The 19,705-nt window shown below is 47.1% G+C and overlaps 1 protein-coding gene across 1 annotated transcript in view; it reads left to right on the top strand.

The window, feature by feature from the left end:
- The window catches only part of Lama1 (laminin subunit alpha 1), a 138,474-nt gene extending 127,261 nt beyond the window's left edge, over nucleotides 1-11,213 (top strand). Inside the window, exons 56-63 of the mRNA XM_052750175.1 lie at nucleotides 854-989; nucleotides 1,833-1,945; nucleotides 2,526-2,715; nucleotides 3,231-3,389; nucleotides 3,988-4,141; nucleotides 5,330-5,463; nucleotides 10,084-10,306; nucleotides 10,857-11,213. Of these exons, the coding sequence (XP_052606135.1) occupies nucleotides 854-989; nucleotides 1,833-1,945; nucleotides 2,526-2,715; nucleotides 3,231-3,389; nucleotides 3,988-4,141; nucleotides 5,330-5,463; nucleotides 10,084-10,306; nucleotides 10,857-11,017 (1,270 nt within the window). The 3' untranslated portion in view covers nucleotides 11,018-11,213. The remainder of the gene's footprint in view (nucleotides 1-853; nucleotides 990-1,832; nucleotides 1,946-2,525; nucleotides 2,716-3,230; nucleotides 3,390-3,987; nucleotides 4,142-5,329; nucleotides 5,464-10,083; nucleotides 10,307-10,856) is intronic.
- Nucleotides 11,214-19,705: the final 8,492 nt, after the last annotated feature.

Raw genomic sequence — 19,705 nt, 5'->3', positions numbered from 1 at the left:
ATAATTAAATATCGCAAGTCTCCATTCTCCTTGAGGAAGAGAATTTCTATCTGTACAAGTGGCTGTTCGTGTCTCCTCTCCTGAGTTCTAGTCAAATTGAGATGGTGGGAAAAGTTGTGCTTGAACCTACAGGCCAGAATCTGCCTCCAGGAAATCACAATGGGTTCAGCAGCAGAGGACACTGGGCCCATCCTTACTAGGCTACTGGCCTGTAGGTAACCTTGAGCAAGGGCAGGCGTTTTCCACAGAAATCCCTGAGCACAGAAAGAATAAGGCCTGTAGCGCAGGCTCCCATGCAACAGCAGAGCCCTACGCAGTTACCTGTAGTTGTACACACATTCACCAATTGCTCATCCATCCCTTCACTGATGAAGGGATGCTCCTGAAAGCAGCGATGCTCTGGACTCCATAGACAGGTACAGATTCGTGAGGTGCCAGTGGGATCCAGGCTGGTGCAGGACGCCAGGTAGAGCTTCTAAGTAGAGAGACCTGTGACAAGCACGGTTCAGAACAAGGAACCAGTGTTAAATGGAAGCTGCTGTGCAGTGGTGTGGGGGCCAGAGATTCGTTGGCCTGAGAGCCTAGCCTACAGGAGGTGACAACCTTGAGTCCATCCTGTGTTCAGGAATGTCCAGGTCACCAGCATGGTCCTGGTTTAGGGGTAGAGTCTTATTTTAATTGGAACCAAACAGAACAGTGTGACTTGGGTACCATGAAGGATGGCCAGTTTGGTTACTCTAAGAGAAACAGATCAATGGTTTAAAATGGGTTTTAATTACACAGTAATGCACTGATTGGGCACCCAGGCTGGTTCCTGGTATTTTTATTTAAATGCCGTCTTGTTTGTCTGTAGAATTTTGGACTTCACTCACGCCGTTGGCTCTGAACTAGTAGAGCTGGACACTTGCTTGCTGGTAGAAGAGCCCACGCAGGACCTTCATGGTGAACATGGGGAACTCCCTCCAGAGCCCCCAACTCTACAACAGCCTGTAAGCATGACTTCCTTCAGCGGCATCAAGACAGCTTGAGAGAGGCACAGGGAGTAGAGAGAAAGGGAAACTGAGTCCCAGGGAGGCCACTGAAGCTGGGAGGGAGGGGAAAATACCCCAGCTGTGCCCTCGCCCTGCCCTCTAGGTCTCCAGCTGTGCCTCCAGTGGCAGAATATCCAATAGCCATTTGTTTATGGTCTTGAAATTATTAAATTATTAAGATCCAGCCCTAATAGTCTTCTTCCCAGGAGCCCAGAAGAGACGCTGCTAATGGTGGGGGTAATCTGTGGGAAAATTATCTAAGTACACCGGGTTCTTTTGTCTATTTCTCTAAGACAAAATTCTATCTACACAGCTTCAGTTCTGTTCTCACACTCAGCTCCTCTCTGTCCCTTCTCCTCCTGTCCTCTCACAGCCCTAACTAAGCTCTTCTGCTATGGATCTCATCTTCGTCCTCAGTTCCTCCATCCATACTCCTTCCTTTTTTTCCTGCTCTCCTGACCTGACCCAGTCCACCTACCACCTGCAAAAACTCTGCCTTGTTCTTTCTTCTCTGCCCACACGACTCTGCTTGGAGCTAGGAATTCTGTCTCAACCCTCCTCACCTGGTATGCAAAAAACCCTTTTGTTCAGAGTCAGTTGCTCTGGAGTGCCATTTGGCCCGAGAGAGAAATTAGGGTCTGAGCTTCATTTGCATAGGAAACAAAGCTATGCATCTATACATCCTCCAGTGGCAGCAGCTGCTGTTCTGACACAGTGGCTTCTGTGACATTTCCTTTATGGAAGAACATATCTGTGTCAGTCCTGCTACAGTGGCTGAGGGCCCTCATGCACCTCTTACAGGAACTGTGCGCGGTGGAAACGGCTCCAGGGTATGTTCCAGGTGCTCACCAGTTTGGCCTCTCGAAAAACAGCCACTTAGTGTTGCCTTTTAATCAGCCCGATGTCCGAAAGAGGTAAGCATTTTCCTGTGGTTCCTCTGTGGTGTTCATTGCCAGATGGTGAGGAATGTGTGGTGTTGTCTTCTGAAACATGCAAGTGTGCTCATACCAGACGGGTTCCGTGCCCACGCGGACCCAGGCAAGGATCTCATCTGTTAGCTCTAATCGGGCCCCTCATGATAACATAGTTGGCATTGTCCTAAAACAAATGAAAGCATTTCCTGCTGGCCTGCGTGGAAGTCTTGCTCATTTTTGTCATTTGGAGCTTAGCTGAAGTGTCATTTTTTTAGAGTTATCCACCCTAAGGACTTAATGCAGTTGCCAGTGAGCTTCTCTGTGCTGCAGTACAACTATGACTTGGTCCCAGTCTTGGTGTCAAGGGTTGAGGGACTCCTTCTTGTTGACTGTTATAGAACTGTTCCCATCAGACAGTAGCCCTCTGTGCCATGAAAGGGTGCACACGTGAGTGAAAACCTCTCTCTTGAGAAGCTGAGTATGTACACTGCGGTAGCAGTGGGCACTCTCTCGGAGGTTGCATTAAAAACAGGAAGCCAACCTTCCTGGTCCCTGGCGCTGACTTCCTGTTCTCTCTCAGGCTCCAGGTTCAGCTGAACATCCGGACATTCGCCTCCAGTGGCCTCATTTACTACGTGGCTCATCAGAACCAAATGGATTACGCCGTCCTCCAGCTGCATGAGGGCCGCCTCCACTTCATGTTTGACCTCGGCAAGGGCCGGACCAAGGTCTCTCACCCCACGCTGCTCAGTGATGGCAAGTGGCACACAGTAAGTTCTTGGGAGGCCCTGTCTCCTGTCCCAAATGTTCTCTCCCTCTGTCTCGTGCACATTCCATTTTCTTGAAGGGAAGCCGTGCATTTTGACCCCTCATTGGCCTTATGTTTGACATCTCCCCCAAATGATGTAAGCATCTTGTCAGGAGGGCCCTTTTCTGCTTCCTGAATCCCTCCAATAAACACTCAACAGCTGGTTACTGAATGAATTGAAGGTCTCAAAAATGTTCTTGACTTGGCAGGAAGCCAGTAAAGCCCACTTGGGGCGTGAAAGGACCGAGCTGCTCACCCGTGGCATCTGCTGATAACCAGGGCTCTGGAGCCCTGCTATACTATTCCCGTTTTCTACGAGCCTCAGCCATTTTCTCACACCAGCTGTGCCACAGGCAGAGCCCACTCCAGGGTTTAGTCTGGGCTCTTACAGATCTAAGGAACACATGTCGTAAGCACACATCTGTTCAAGTTTTTCTCAAGTGGTTTACAAGGCCTGGATGTTTTCGTCTTGCGTAGGTCAAGACGGAGTACGTTAAAAGAAAAGGCGTCATGAGTGTCGACGGTCAAGAGTCCCCCACGGTGACTGTGGTGGGAAACGCAACAACACTGGACGTGGAAGGGAAGCTGTACCTGGGAGGCCTTCCTGTCCAGTACAAGGCCAGGAACATTGGGAATGTAAGCAGCGGTCTCTGTGTGGGACCCACGTCATCTTGCTGTGGTTGTGTGGTTGTGTTTTTGTATGAGACCATCATTCTCCAATGCATTTGTTTAAGTTACTCTGCCTGAATCTGAGGCTCACCAGAAGGTACAGATTTTTCAAAGCATGTGCACAGGTCATGTGCTGAGGCTCCCCTTAGAAGATGCAGACCTTTCAAAGCATGTGCACAGGTCATGTGCTGGGGCTCCCCTTAGAGCTGTCCAGCTTTTCCTGCCTCACAGCTAATGGACTTTGCCTTTTCTGAAGACACACAGACCCAAAGCAACTCAGGAAAAGTCCAGCAAATTTGTACGGTACATAATTAGTGAGAGAAGCACTCTGGATTCAAGGGGTATTTTAGGAAAATGATAGAAAATACTTCTACCCCATTATTACCAAAGTACTGGAGGAAGAGAGCAACATGAAACATTCATGTGAGGAATTGCCACAATTAAGCTTTTTAAAAAAACCCAGATGGTATTGTAATGTGTGTGATGGAGAGAGGTTTAATGAAGCACAGGAAAAAGACGCCCCGTGTCATCCTCTCCACCTACTCTCCTATCTCTCTTGGTTTAGACAACCCACAGCATCCCTGCCTGCATTGGGGAGGTGACAATCAACAACAAGCCTCTGGATAAAGACAGCCCTGTGTCTGCCTTTGCCGTGGACAGGTGCTACACAGTGGCCCAGGAAGGAACTCTCTTTGAAGGAAGTGGATATGCAGCTCTTGGTATGTGCTCTTAGCAGTCTGGAAGGAGCATCTTGGGTTTAGCGTGTCCACACAGCTGATGTGGATCTAGGAGAGACTGAGAGAATAACACCCAGCTGGCAAGGCTGGCCTAAGGCCGCATTTCTGTCCTTCCATGTTCTGGCCTGTTTCTAGCACTTTGCCTGTTCATGCAAAAGCCTGCACCAGTCTTGCACTTGGCAGATGGCCTACAGAGGCCTTCTCCCTCCAGAACAGACAGCCACAAACTCCTGGCTTCACCTGCACACTCCCTGAGTTTATGTAGGGCACGATAAAGACCTTTGAATTCAACATCAGGTGTGTCAGCTGGGTGGTCGTGGAGCACACCTTTAATCCCAGCCCTCAGGAGGCAGAGGTAGCTGGATCTCTGTGAGTTTGAGGCCAACCTGGTCTACAGAGTTAGTTCCAGGACAGCCATGTTTACACACAGAGAAACCCTGTCTTGAAAAACAAGCAAAACAGCAGGCATGTGCATCTGTAATTCCAATGCATGCAAGTAAGACACTTATTCTATCTAGGATATGAAAACATCACCCTCTCAATCTTTCATTCAGCCCCTGGCATGGTGACAAATGCCTTCTGTTGTCAATATCTAGCTTTTTTTTGTCACTTGAATTAAAAAATAAAGTCATTCAATCCCCATTTTGAAAACACCTAACGTAGAGGCTGATACAAGCAGTAAATGATGCTATCCAAGGTACATACACATTAAGAAGCTAAAGATTAGGGGGATAAATCTACAACACAGGGAAAGACCACCACATTGGATGCATCCAGGGCCCAAGGGACCAGATGTCCCCAAGGCTGCAGATAAAGGAAGTACCTGCTCATGCTCTGGCCTGGTCTGTGACTGAACAACTTCTTAAAAGGCAGAGTTCCTACTTGGGCTTGGTTGGGCACACTGTAATCTCAGCCCTGGGGAGGCAGAGGTAGGACCTTATGTGGTGCTGGCCCGATTACACAGCAAGACTCCATCTTAAAACAAACAAACAAAAAGCAAAAAAGCAATGTTTCTTTTTACAGAGGACTGTGAGAGTTGAGGCCTGGAGGATGGGGTGGGGGTGTAACCAGATCTTGAACTTGGCCAATACCATGAATGCTTAGCCAGCCCAATGCAGCCCAGCCCATCTTATGGGTTCTCACAATGACAGTGCTGTCCGTGTTTTTCAGTCAAGGAAGGCTACAGAGTTCGACTGGATTTAAACATCACACTGGAGTTCCGTACCTCCTCTAAGAATGGTGTCCTCCTGGGGATCAGCAGTCCCAAAGTGGATGCCATTGGCCTAGAGATTGTAGACGGCAAGGTAGGTGCCCCATCTCCATGCCCTGCCCACCCCACCAGAGGCGGAGCAGGAGAGAAATGGTAGAAATGCTTAGATCCAAGTTGCTCATTATCTACTTCATTAATGGAGAGGAAAGAAATTTCCATTACTGTTTTAAAATCAGATAGTCCTAAAAAGCTATTTTCAGAGTAACTTTTTTTCACATATTTGAATTAAGATTGCAGTAAAGCCTTGGCATTTCTGCCTGAACCTTACCAGGAGTAATATGTCCACATAATGCCCCGTCTCTTCTAATAACTTTTAAAGTAGTCACTTGCAAATGAGCAGAGTCATCATACAGAATTGCAATTCTGAAGTGAACACACATATCCCTGTGCACCCAGCCCCGGGCTTCCCCTGGTGATGTCCAGTACAGGCCCACCGTGAATCCCCACAGGACATCCTCACAACCCACAGAACTTCTGAGGATAGACCGTGTGTGCACCTGCTCATGTGCATAGCTTGTGATATGCAAATGGAACTGTGGCCACCATCAAGATCCATTGTAGCACAAATCTTAACAGGTCTTATTAATGAAAACAAACCTGAAGCCAGGTATTGGGGTGACCGCTGGAAGATCAGAGAAGCAGAACAAGCCACAGCCACCTCACCTTGCCATTTCCTCAGTTGATCCTATTTCCTCAGGCTGGAAGCCTCTGAGTCCTCATCCAGAATGAATCTCAGCTGAATGGCTGCTAAAAGCCTAAAAGCTTAACCAGGCTCTAGTTCCTGGTCCTCACGCCTTAATATACCTTTCTGTTTCCTGCCATCACTTCCTGGGATTAAAGACATGTGTCACCATGCCTGGCTGTTTCCAGTGTGGCTTAGAACCAGAGATCCAGATGGATCTCTGCCTCTGGAATGCTAGGATTAAAGGCGTGTGTGCCACCATTTTCTGACCTCTGTATCTAGTGGCTGTTCTGTTATCTGACCCCAGATAAGTTTATTAGGGTGCGCAATATTTTGGGGAACACAATATCACCACAATCCAGGGCAACTCTGACAGTACCACTGGACTCCTCCCATGGCACGGCCCCCAGACCTTGCCCCCTCACCCTCGTCAGTCACAGCTCTGTCTCCATCTCTCAACTCCTATTTTACAAGTGTTACATGCTGAGTTCATGCAGTAGATGTCCTGGTTCCCTGAAGGTTCAGTCGGGTTGTCCATAGCAACAGTTATTTCTTATTACAGTGTTACCTCATGGGTTGAGTATATTGGTGCTCTTGCAGCTCAGCCTCTGGTGAATGCAAACTTTCTTCTCTTCCCTTGTGTAAATCTCTCCTCCACACTTGTTCCTGGTGCTCACCTCCCTTTTCTCCCCTTCGGGGCCATGTGGGCACATGGAGGGGAGTCAGGGGTCCCCCCTCTTCCTGTGGGGTGTCTCACACGTGGCTGCAGTTCAGTTGGGGCTCCTGCACTTGGTCCTAAGGTGGCCCCCATTCCTTTGGCTTTGGGCACAAGTGGCCTGGGGTCTCAGCATTGCCACTGGGTAGTGACTCCTCCCAGGCCAGGTACACTTCAACCCCTGGGGACTAGTCTTCCCAGGTGTCTTTGCCAGTGCTGCTTCTTCAGCTGGAGCTACCATCCATCCCACTGCCTGGCACATGAGAGAACTGGGCATGTATGCCATGCCTTCTGCCTAAGCCACAGAAACCATGGATATTGGAGGCTTGGGCTGCCATCTCCTGGTGTGCTCTGCCACCATTTCTACTGTTGGAGTAAGATGCTGGAATGCTCCTTTCAGAAGGCGAGGAACATGGCATCACTCAAATTCACATGTGAAACACCTAACTACCAGCGTCTCTCAGGATGTGATCTTATTTAGACTTTCAAGAAGTAATTAGGAGCCAGCAAGATGGCTTACTGGGCATAAATGCCTGATGCCAACCCTAACAACCTCAGTTCAGTCCCCAGGACCCACAGGATAGAAGGAAAGAATCATTTCCAGCAAGTTGTTCTCGGATCTCTGCGTGCTCACGTGTGGGCACACACATACACACAATAAATAAATGCAAGTAAAAGGATAATTCAGTTAAAACGAGGTCACTAACGTGGGCTCTGAGCCAATCTGACTGTGTCCATGTAAGTAGTGGGCATCAGGACACACAGAGAAGACCAGCTGAACAGAAGGCCCCTTGTGGGTTCCCATGAACTTCCTTGCTTGTTTTTAGGATTTCTTTATCAGGTTCTTGGCCCTTAGGATTTCCTACAGTGACTACTATTTCCTATAGTCAGGAAGACTAGCAAAGTTCTGTTTGCCCTGCTCTTCACACACACACCCCCACTTCAATTGAAAAAAAAACACATTATCTGTATGACAGATTGCTGCTTTGATGCTACTGTTTAGGGCCGATGTTCCCTCTCATCTTATATTTTAAAATCTTTGAAAAACCTAACATCTATTTGCAAGTTTTTATGTGATCTCTTTTTTTAAAAAAAAAAAGTTACCGGAAGTATAATAGCTATAAAAATGTGCTTCCGTATTGCGTTCCGTATTTTACTTTTCTGTTGTGTTCTATCTATTACTTCTTGTTCTCTTTCAAGTTTATTTAGTGCATTGTCCAAAGGTCTGCAACACGCATCTTTAATTTGTCACAGTCTATTCTGAAACAGTGGGTCTCTTAGGTGGCAGGTCCAAAAGAAACTTGGGACGAATGGCTAACTGTGGTGCCTCTTAGCATACCAAGGTACATGCTGGCCTCCGGGCCCTCTCAGGACCTGTGGCTCTTCTCAGCTCTTCTTCATCCTGCCCCCCATCCAAACTTCCAAGACTCCTCCAGCTCATGGACTTCCCTTCCATGACCCTGCTGTTTTGGCAATGGGCTTCCTTGCTCCTCTTGGTTCTCTTGACCCCCCTCTCTCTTGGCCCTTTTTCCTCTTTGCCCTCTCTCCCCTGACTCTCTCACCCCACACCCGCTCCGCTCTCCTCTCCTCACATGGCCCGGTTCAGTCTACTGGCCAAGTTTGGTCCACTACTTTCTCTTCCTGCTCTGGACTCTTCCAGATGCCTCCCTCATATCTACAATAATAAAATTTCCTCTCAACCAGACCTTGGAGCAGTCATGTCCTCACTTTTTACAGTAGGTAGCGTGAGAAACTTAGAGCAACATGTACCAGGCTTTTTCTCTTTTGGGTCACCAACCAGTTCCCTAATCATGGCACAGAGATGACTTATTAGTTATGAATGCTCTGCCTAGCTTAGGCTCATTTCTGGCTAGCTCTTTTAACTTAAATTAGCCTGTTTCTCTATATCTGCCTTTTGACTCGGGCTTTTTACTTTTCTTTCCTTCTGGATAGCTTCCTTCCTTTCTTTCTTTCTCTCTCTCTCTCTGTCTCTCTCTTTCTTTCTTTCGGTTTGGTTTTTCGAGACAGGGTTTCTCTATGTAGCTTTGCGCCTTTCCTGGAACTCACTCTGTAGCTCAGGCTGGCCTTGAACTCACAGAGATCCGTCTGCCTCTGCCTCCCTTACTTTCACTGCTTCTTGTGTCTGGCTGGCTGGTGGCTGCCTGGCTTCTTGTCCCAGGCATGTCCGTCTCTTTCTCCGCATTCTCTTCTTTCTCTCATCTTCTCCTGTTCTTCTCTCAAGCCTAGATTCCACCTCCTGTTTATTCTCTCTGCCTGCCAGCCCTGCCTGTCCTTTCTCTGCCCGGCTATTTCACGTTCAGCTCTTTATTAGACCAATCAGGCGCCTTAGGCAGGCAAGGTGAGACAGATGCAGCACATCTTTACATAAGTAAACAAATGCAGCATAAACAAATGTAACACACCTTTACATAGTTAAAGTAACAGTCCTCAGCAAAAACAAATATAACACCTCTTTGCCCAGTTAAAGTAGTTTCCACAACAGCAATCTGCTTGAAGTTCTTCGCTCCTCCCTCAGTCATCCGTCCTGAGCTGCTAGAACCAAGTAATGGAGACAGGAAGCTTAAACACAGAGATCGACTCTCCCAGCTCTGGAGGCTGGAAGTCTAAGGCTTGGGAGGGTTGGCTCCTTCTGAGAGCCCTCTCCTTGGCTTGTGTATGACTGTCTTCTCTTCACATTATCTTTTCTCTGTGTGTCTGTGTCCTGATGCCTCTTTTAAGGACACGGATTGGATTAAAGTCCACCTCAGTGACCTCATTAAGGTCCCCATATCCAAATATCATCATATCCTGAGGCATGTTAGCGGTTATAGAACTCCAGCATGTGAATTTTGGAGTGGCACCATTCAGTCCAGAGCTCCTCTGCCCTTTGCTGACCCCTGGCTTTTTGTTTGCCACTCACGGCTGTAGCACATCTGTGGTTTGTTAGAGGGAAGTTAGTGAGTGGTCACGTGTAAGTGCCGCCAATGCTCAGCCTCCCAGAACTACAAACTCCCAATAATGTCCGCCATGCTCTGAAAAGGGAGCACTGATTTCAGAATTGTGGGGGCTGGGCTAGAGTCCAAGTTCTTGAGGAGGCCATTGTCCACCATGTTGTTTCTTATGGTCAGTGCTCCATTCTGAGAACAATTCGTGAATGTTCTGTGCTCCGTGGCTTCTTGGCCTTATGGCTAAGATCCAGTGAGAAAGACAGTGGTCCGAAACGTGGATAAACTCACCCAAGCGTTTGCGTTGTTCAGGTCTTATTTCACGTCAACAATGGTGCCGGCAGGATAACAGCCACATATGAGCCCAGAGCTTCCACAGCTCTCTGTGATGGGAAATGGCACACGCTCCAAGCCCAGAAAAGCAAACACCGCATCGTCCTGACGGTGGATGGGAATACGGTTAGGGCCGAGAGCCTTCACACCCATTCCACCTCAGCAGACACTAATGATCCCATTTATGTGGGTGGCTATCCTGGTACGTATGACTCCCAGTTCTGTTTACCTACACAGGGGGCCCAGTCCCGGGGGAGGTATAAGCTCAGGGGAATACAGGTTAGGGATGGAGAGATACACAGTTCAATGGCAAGTCTTACCGTTTTAGAAAAACTGTTCAAAATACTATACCTAAACGTTCTTGTTTCTCACTGAGAACACTAGCTCTGATGGCAGATAAGCAGGAAGATCCTACCTTTGCCCGAGATGACTCCCGAAGTTGGGGGTCTAAGTCACAGGGATAGACAAGCTTCATCCTCTTGCACCAGTTTTGCATTTGAATTGGGCATTGAAGATGTCCCCAGAAATGACTGCAAATCCTGAACACCCCGTTGTGTGACTTTTCAAGTTACAGCTATGCCTTCAAGTTGCTACGTGTTAAAAGTTAAGGAATTCTGCTATCCACTAAAGCCCCGTATGTGGGGAATATTCTGATTTGATAGAAGGTCCACTTGAGATAACTTTTGTCCCTAATGGACAACTTACCTATCTCAACAAGATTGATCAAGGCTTGTCTCTTGTTTTCTCAACAGCCCACGTCAAGCAGAATTGCCTGAGCAGCCGGACCTCGTTCCGGGGTTGTGTGAGGAACCTCAAGCTGAGCAGAGGCCCGCAGGTGCAAACCTTGGACTTGAGCAGAGCCTTTGACCTTCGGGGAGTCTTCCCTCATTCCTGCCCTGGGCCTGAGTCCTGAACTGCTGCCGGAAGCCTCCTTTAGAGTCACTGTAAATATGTTGAGGAGAAACAAGTTTGTGAACTCAAGTGTTCTTCCGTTCCAATTTCATTTCCAGCTCAGGTTATGGTTCCAGAGAAAAACGCTGTATTTATGTTGAACTAAAGCCACATGTACAACAGATACCTCTATTAAATAGTCCAAAATGTCGGTTGAATTCATGGCCTCCTTTTTTAGGTTTTTCAAATGGATCTTTGTGGACATGGGATATTCCGCTGAAGACTGGACAGTGTTTCCTAGTTCCCATTTTGTGAGCATAAAAAACAAAACATCACCAGTCTGTATTAGATTAGAGCAGGATATGGATAATTTCATTTCTTCTCTCTTATAAGTTTCACACAATATATTCACCAGGTAGAAATTAGGACCTGAACATAGTCTAGTTGGTTTCTTACCCAAACAGAAAACATTGTCCAAAGGCTTCCAACAGGACCCAGAGTCTAAGACATGTGATATTACAAGGGATGGGATATAATTTAATACCCCTCAACACAAGCAACCAGGGAAATGAGACCAATTTTTCAAGGGAGTGAAATCAATAAATGCTAATCTCAAGAGGGAATTTATCAGACAAGGCTTTTATTTATTTATCGTTTAGACACACCTTTATGTAGCCCAGTCTGGCCTTGAGCACACTTCATAACAGAGGTCAGTGTCTCCCTTCGGATTCTCTGAGCTTGCCTCCGGAATGCCGCCATACCCAGCTCAAGGACATTAAAGAAGCTCTTATTTTACCTGAGCATGATGAGGATGAGGGAATATTTGTGGGCTTTATGTGAATGGAGTGATGGAAATTTTAACAGAGAAATGGAAAATAGGAGAAAGCATGAAATGGAAGGTATTTATGTATCTATTTTTTGCTTTTTCGGCAGGGTCTACTATGTGGCCCTGGCTGTCCTGAAACTCACTAGGTAGAGCATGCTGGGATCCAATTCAGAAATCCTCCTGTCTCTGCCTCACGAATACTGTGATTAAAGGTGTCTATCATTATTGCTGGTCAAAACCAAACTTCGAAGAATTCAAGAATCATATTTAAACGTAATAAAAATGAATATTGCAAACCCACAGGCAACATCATGCTAAGTACTGAAAAGCTGAAATCATTCCTTTGATTTGGAAGGAACAACTGTGTACTCTCACTATTCTTTTTTCCCTTCTTTTTATTTATTTATTCTTTGTGTCTTTTGCATCATGCAGCTCCATCCCATTCATTTCCCCATCCCTTCATATCCACCCTCTGCCCTTGCAAACCCCCCCAAAAAAAATAAAATTTAAGAGAAAAAAGAAAGAGAGAAGGAAAAATCAGTCTCATCATAGAAGTGTTATGCCCAGATCGCAGGGACTCCCAAAAGATCACCATGGAGACCGAATCCTGCATGTAGAAGCAAAGAGCCTTTATTTCAAGCTCTGGAGCTTGGTCCCTCTGTCTGTCTGACACAGCGGTGAGAGCAGAGAGCCCTGAACTCAGGCGGGGCAGAGTTTTTATCATAGCAGAGGTTGGGGTGAGGGGATTTCCAGGGTCCAGGACCCTGACTGGCTGACAATTGTCTAGGGGTATCAGTAAAACAAAAACAGGTGTGTGCTAGACTCAAGGACATCTGGCCTCCTTATCTAATGGTTAGAATATTTGGGATGTCAGGTACTTCCTCACCCCTGGGTGGTATCAGCTTGAGGCTTTTCCTGGATCTGGCTGTTGCCTGCCAGTAAGCCTGTCACAGAAGCTGTGTCTAGGCCCCTAAGCCTGTCATAGCTGCTGTGTGGTCAAGCTGTTTTGGGGCCCTCCACAGAAGCTGTAGTGTCACACATTAAGTCACGAAGCAAATCCTCTTATTCATACATCTTTACTTGAAAGTGTTCATGTCAAAGAGTCATTGGTCTGGTTCGAGGCATCTGGTTTCTGCTACACTATCAATGCTGGGCCCTCACTGGACCTCCTCTTGGTTATCCTGTTGTTGCCCTGTGTCGTGGAAACCCTGCGCTTTGGGTCTGCGGGACTGGTCCTTTCATGTGCTCCAGCAGATCACAGATAGGGCGGATATTGGGGTAGGCCAACACATAACCCTGGTTCTGGGCCTGGGTAGTTGGAGGGCTGAGCAGCCTGCCAGCTCTCCCTTGTCCTCACCAACAGCTCTCCTGCATCGCCCAGGAGGAGTTCACCCATTGCAAGGGGTGTTCACCTCAGCAAGGGGTGGGGACCAGCCCTCCTGCTTTCTTGTCTCTCAGCTCTCCCACACCTACACCTCAGGGCCAGCTCGACTGTGTTGCCCAGGCTTGCATAGGGGCCACGCTCCTGAGTGCTGCAGCTGATGAGGGGCAAGGCCAGCTTTCCCGCTCTTATGACCTCAGAGCCACCTCTCCCACCTGCCTCAGGGATTGATGGGGTGGGGCATCTCTCCCCAACCCATGCCACTATGTGACAGATGGGTAATAGGGACAGCTCTCCCATGCTCACAATTTCGGGTTGGCTCACCCACACCTCTGCCAATGGGGCTGGCTCTGTTGTGCAGCCCATGTGTACTCCCACTATTCATAGTCAATACACTGGTGGAAGTTTTCACCTAGCAATTAGGTAAGAGAAAGAGAGAAAGGCCATATAAATGGAAAAAAGTCAGATTATCCTGTTCTGTAGAAAAATGTAAAGATTCTACCAAAAGATTATTAAAAGTGATGAAGTCGGTGATGTTGCAGGTTATAAAACTAACACGTCAATATCAGTAGCATTTTTCATTACAGTAACAAGAATTATGAGAGAGAAATTGTGAAAATAATACAGTTCACAGTAGCTACAAAAAAGGGGGTGGGGGAGAGAAATGGGGAATGAGGGATGAAAAAGGGAAGCAAAAAGGACAAGTGGGGAGTAGAAAAGGGGAGAATCCAAAAGTCTGGGAGTAAGTTTAACTGAAGACTTGTGTAATACAAATCAACACTCATGAAAGAAATTGAAGGAGACACATACACAGAAACCTACGCAAACGTGGAGTTCCCTCATGTAAAAGAATTTATATTGATTTTCTTAAAAACCTGTATTACCCAAAGTAATTTTAATGCAACCCCCCCCCCCATTAAAATACCAATGACATCCTTCACAGAAATAGAGGGAATAATTCTGAAAGGCATATAGAAACACAGGAGTTGCCCAAGCAATTGCTGTTTTTTTTTTTTTTTAAAAAAAGATTTTTCTTTTTTACTGATGCGTGTGTTTGCATCTGGTGGGTGCCTGAATTGGGCAGAAGAAGGCACCAGATCCCCGGGAGCTGGAATTACAGGTTGTTAAGAGCCCTGAGATGTGGGTACCAGAAATTAAACTCAGGTCCTCGTCAAGAGCAGCAAAAAGTTTCCATTGTGCAGCCATCTCTGCATGCCTGCAGGCTCCAGAAAAGGACCAAACCTGAGGTCAGTATAATGCCTCATTTGGAGCAGTGCTAAGAGCTGTAACCACCAAAACAGTGTGACATTCATGTAAAAACAAGATTGTTCCCAGAAATAAACCTAACCATCTACAGCCAACTGCTTCTTGATAAAAGTACCCAAAACTATTATGGGAAAAATAACCCTCTTCAGTAAACAGTGTTGAGGAAACTGTATATCCACAAGAATATAGAACTTTGACCCGTATCTGTAGTGCTGTGACAAAAATCAACATGGACCCAATACCTAAATGCAAGGCTTAAAACATGGATGAGACACTTCAAGAGACAGGCATAGACAGTGGATTCAAGTGTGGCCTGAGATGTACAGGAAACAAAAGTGAAGACGAGATTACAAGGGAACCAAAAAGCATTCCAGAGCAAACAGACAGATGGGAAGAAATCTTTGCCAGTCACTCACTGGGTCAATGATGTGTAAGATCCTCAACAAAACAAATAATCCAATGTAAAACAAGGGGGAGGGGACAAATGATCTGATAGACACATTTCAAAATAAATGCAAATGGCCAGCAAATATTTTTTTTAAAACGATCAGTATCATTAGCCATAAGGAAAAAGTAAAATAAATCCAAATTGCAATATGAGATGTCAGCCCAGTTTCAATATCTATAACGCCCCCAAATCAGTTTAAGTAAAATCGGTGTTGCCAATGAAATGGAAAAAATAGGAATTCCATACATTGTGGGTGAATATGCAAATCTGCCTAGCCTCTAAGGACCATGGAGTCCTTTGCTGTCTCCAGACCTACTTACTCCCCAAAGCAATGCAAGCCCCGCCCACCACAGTGCCAGCCCCGCCTACCACCAGCCTGGCCCCTCCCTCCCCCCATCCTTCTACGTTATAACCCCGCCCCCAAGCGGCGGTGAAGAGAGTGGCGAAGTGGACCCGCCCAGCTGCTGACCCTGACTCGACAGGTCGGCTCCGCCCACTACACCCTATGGGCTGCTCCTGCCTGGTTCGCCCAAGTGGGCGTGGCCTATGGAAATTAGGGCGGAGTCTACCGTCAGAGAAGTGGGTCTGGAAACTGGGAGAGTAGAGGGGGCGGGTCGGCCTGGGGTGGGCGTGGCAGTAGGAGTGACGGACTGCGTGAGGGGCGGGGTCTGGGGATGGCGGCCAGCCAAGGTGGTTGGAAGCAGTTGGAGGGGGATGGATAGGGACAGTCTTCTCTAGCTGTTGTCCTGAGGTGAGCACCCAAGCAGAAGCTCTTTGATTCCCGGGAGATAAAGGGATGCTGGGAATTGGGCGGTTACGGGCGGTTGGACTCCTGGCCGTGGGTTTGGGCTCCTGGTTGGAAGACGGAAGGACCAGGACGGCCTCCTGGGTTTCAGTGAATAATAAGGATTTGAACTACTGGACCATGGTGACCCCGTTCCTGGTACCGACAGCCACTTGCCAGGAAGGCTGGGGCTAATGGGTAATTCCCTGCGCTTAGATTCCCACATTTCGTTGAGAATATTTTTCCCTGTTACCGAATCAGTTATGGAGGAGGTTGCACTTGATAGCAGCATGCTCAAGTGTGTTGTACAGTAACGGTGATAATGAATTTGCTCTCAACCCGGGGCTAATAGGGCGCTTTCCATGTGAAAGTTCATTTGATCAAATCGCCTCACCAACTCCTCGTGGAAAGTATTCATTTTCACTGTGTAGGTGAAGAGATGAGGGCTTAGTTTCCCCAACACTCTGCAGTAGGAGCAGAATCAAACCGTGTACTTAGGGATTGTAGGGGTGGCTCAGTGGAGTTAAGAATACTGGCTGTTCTTCCTTGACGGACCTGGGTTCAATTCCCAACAGCTCTAGTTCCAGGGCATCTGATGCTTGGAAAAAAAAAAAATCTTACTTAAGCTGAAGCCATTAATGCCATCTAAGGGGCCATCACTTGGTGCTACACTTGAGCTCCAGAGCCCAGGGTTTCTTTTGTTCTTAACATACTGCAGAACCAACTCCCAATTTGAGCAATATGCCAAGGTTCATTCCTTAAGTCCAATACAGACACTGACTGATTCCAGTAATCAGTTTCACTAATGGGCCTTTTACTAATACAGCTCAATTTCTCTTATCCTTAAGTAATATTTTTAAACTATAAGAAAGCTGGTACCACTTAAAAGATTAAGGGCAGCTGGTTAGCAACCAGCACAGACAAAACTCCCCAACCAGAAGTGGAGTGGAGACAAACTGTGTGAGCTGTTCAACAATTTGCCTCCTCACGACTTCTCAAATGGTCAGTGGTAAAAGCTGGGTTTGCTTGTTTTTAACCTTCCTAGTAGAATAATACGTTTGTAAAAGACTCCAAGAACATAGGCCTTCACATCTGAAACTGTTTTCTCTCCAGTGTCAGCAACAGGGCACCTGGGAACTTTGACTACAGACCAGGCCCCAGCTACTCACTCTAATGAAGTACAGATGGTAGAGTTGATGTTAGGAGTTCATAATGCAGCATATTTTAAGTCCTCGGGCAGTGCAGAAGCAATGCAGTCTCTTTCCTAGCTGTGTCTTGGTAGCCCCAGCCCTGACTGCAAAGGAAAGTCCTAAACTAGCCCCTTAATTGGAATAATTGTTGGCGCACACCCCTTCCGGTGAGTAAATGAGTGATCATTGTAGGGGTGGTGCTAGAACATAATTTACAGCAGGTCTCCCCTCTGACGGCTACGGATAGATCCTCTGGGATATTCTCACCCAGGAAGCTAGTTAACACCAAAGAGTATTGACTTAAGGTATCAGCACCATGCACACTCTACTCCCCACCCCTTTCCTTCTTCCTGGGAATCAGCCTGCCTGCAGGCTCTTGCTATAAACCTCACCCCATAAAGGAGTTTGATGCTTCATCCTTTACCACGTAGGCTCCGACTCTTCAGAGACACTGCGTGCAGTTTGTCTCTGGGACTCTCCCTGGAGGCTCCACCATGCTGGTACCTCTCTGTCTGTTCATGTTATTAATAACTATTCTAATAAAGTCCTTAGTGTCCAGTAATCCTCAGTGTCCTCCAGACCAACCTCTCCTCCCAACCAAAACCCAACGGCTTGCAGAAACCAGTAAGTGGTGAACAAAACACCTAGGAATATGTATCCTTGACCCGTGTTTGGGACTTCAAGTTCCTAGGCCCAAAGGGGTCATTTCCCTTGTTTCCTGGAGTGTTCATAAGATAGCGATGACATGTGTAAGGTCTCCAGGTCCTGTCATTACCTTCCTCCATCAGAAATGGCATCTCCCCTGTTGAGTAGCACAGGATTGACCTAGAAGATACACCCTCTGTCTAGTAGCATCTGGAATGTTTTGTGGTAGATACTCAACATTTATCCACAGAACAGTGTGGAAGTCTGTGGCGGAGTCAGTTTCAGGTACACTGAAGCCAGGTTATGCTGGGGTGTTGGTCTTCCTCGGCACATGCATTTGCCAGACTTCGATGGTCCTTGACAGAGGTTATGACAGTTCACCTAGGCCTAGTGATGAAGTTCAAAGAGAGGACATGATGATTTCAGGTGGAGGGAAGAGAATCTGTGAACTTTCTCCAGGACTGTACAGGTTAGATTTGATCAACTTGACACAAATTAGAGTTACCTGGGGAACTGGAACTTCAGTTGAGTAATTGCCTCCGTCAGACTGATCTATGGACATGTCTGTCAGGCATTTTCTTGATTAATGATTGATGGAGAAGGGCCCAGCTCACTGTCATCCCTGGGCAGGTGGTCCTGGGTTGTATAAGAAAGCAGGCTGAGACAGGCGGTGGTGGCACATGCCTTTAATCCCAGCACTCCAGAGGCAGAGCCAGGTGGATCTCTGTGAGTTCAAGGCCAGCCTGGGCTACAGAGCGAGACAGGACAGGCACCAAAACTACACGGAGAAACCCTGTCTCGAAAAACCAAACCAAAAAAAAAAAAAAAAAAGAAAGAAAGCAGGCTGAGCAAGCCATGGAAAGCAAGCCAGTAAGCAGCACTCCTCCATGGGCCCTGCTTCTGTTCTTGCTTTAGTTTCCTGGCCTGCTTGAGTTCCTTGGCTTCCTTTGATGGTAAATTGTAACTGTAAGCCAAATAAACCCATTTTTCCTTGGGTTGTTTTTTTGGTCAATGGAGTTTATCCCAACAGACTGTAAACTGGAACACAGACTCAATTTGTTCAGTTAGTCCCGTTTTTAGGAAGCCTCTGCTCTCCTGGGCATGCATTTCATCATAAGGCAGGATTTCTGTTTCTGGCAAATGCATTTCTCTTGTGGCATCCCCAGCGAGCTGGGCATAGCAAAAGGTAGAGGCTCCTGAGAACATAGCTTATTGGTACTTTTGTTTCCTTGTGGGGTCTGTTCCTGCTACTTGATTTTAATCGTTTTCATCTTTAATGGTCTGCAGAACATTTCCCTGGACACCTAACGAGGCCTCTACCATGTCTCCTCTGTGGAAGATCCCATGGTCCACTTTGGAGAACTCTGTCTTCTTGTGTCTGCGAGGCTTGACGGAGTAGGAAAGCCTGTGATCTCCCAGGAGAACTTGAGCAGCGTCTGAACTGCCTTCCGCTTTGGTGAGCCCTAGAGTCAGTCCCTTGTGTATTTAGAGACACTCAGGCCACAGAGGGCACTGGATGCAGGGCCTCTCAGCAGTGATAGCCTTTGCCAAGTAGAAGCCACTTTACACAAGTAAGGGTGTAGAGCACAAATTGAAAGACTCTGTCCCCCACATATCCCCCACTCTGATTTTTTGCTTTTGTTTTTTTTTTTCAGAGAAGCGTTTTCTTGGAACTTGCCCTCTCGAGGGTGAAGCCTGGCATGTTTAACCTTGTCTGAGTCTCTGACTTGCTTTCCCATGGCTTTTACCGAGGCTCTGTTGAACACTCATCACATACAGGAGCCGACTGTGACTTGCTCTGTCTTTGCAATAGCAACATGATTTCCTGGTGATTGTAAGACATCTCTCCAGTGTCATTACCCCCCTGGGAAGGTCCCTTGAGAATCACATTCACAGCAGTAGTCAGACATCCTTCTCCAGCCACGTGAAGTTTTGTTCTCCCACTCACCACCACTTGCTTGCTTCCTGTCTTCTTATACTATTCTTCTGGTATAACGAGAAATCCACTGGGGTCTGTCTGCTTAAAGGGTAAAGGAATTTATTAAGAAAGAAAACTCTCTAAACAGGATAGGAGAATCGCCATAGGGTCCTGGAAGGGTGAGGTACTGTCCTCTGCTGCTCCGGCCACCTGAGTCAGTCCGCACCATCCAAGCCCATGTGGGAGAGTAGA

Source organism: Peromyscus californicus, unplaced genomic scaffold (assembly GCF_007827085.1).
Source record: "Peromyscus californicus insignis strain IS unplaced genomic scaffold, ASM782708v3 Scaffold_21__1_contigs__length_65335640, whole genome shotgun sequence".
Classification (NCBI taxonomy): domain Eukaryota; kingdom Metazoa; phylum Chordata; class Mammalia; order Rodentia; family Cricetidae; genus Peromyscus; species Peromyscus californicus.
Note: the sequence above shows the minus strand (reverse complement) of the source record. Positions and strands in the feature narration are given on the sequence as shown.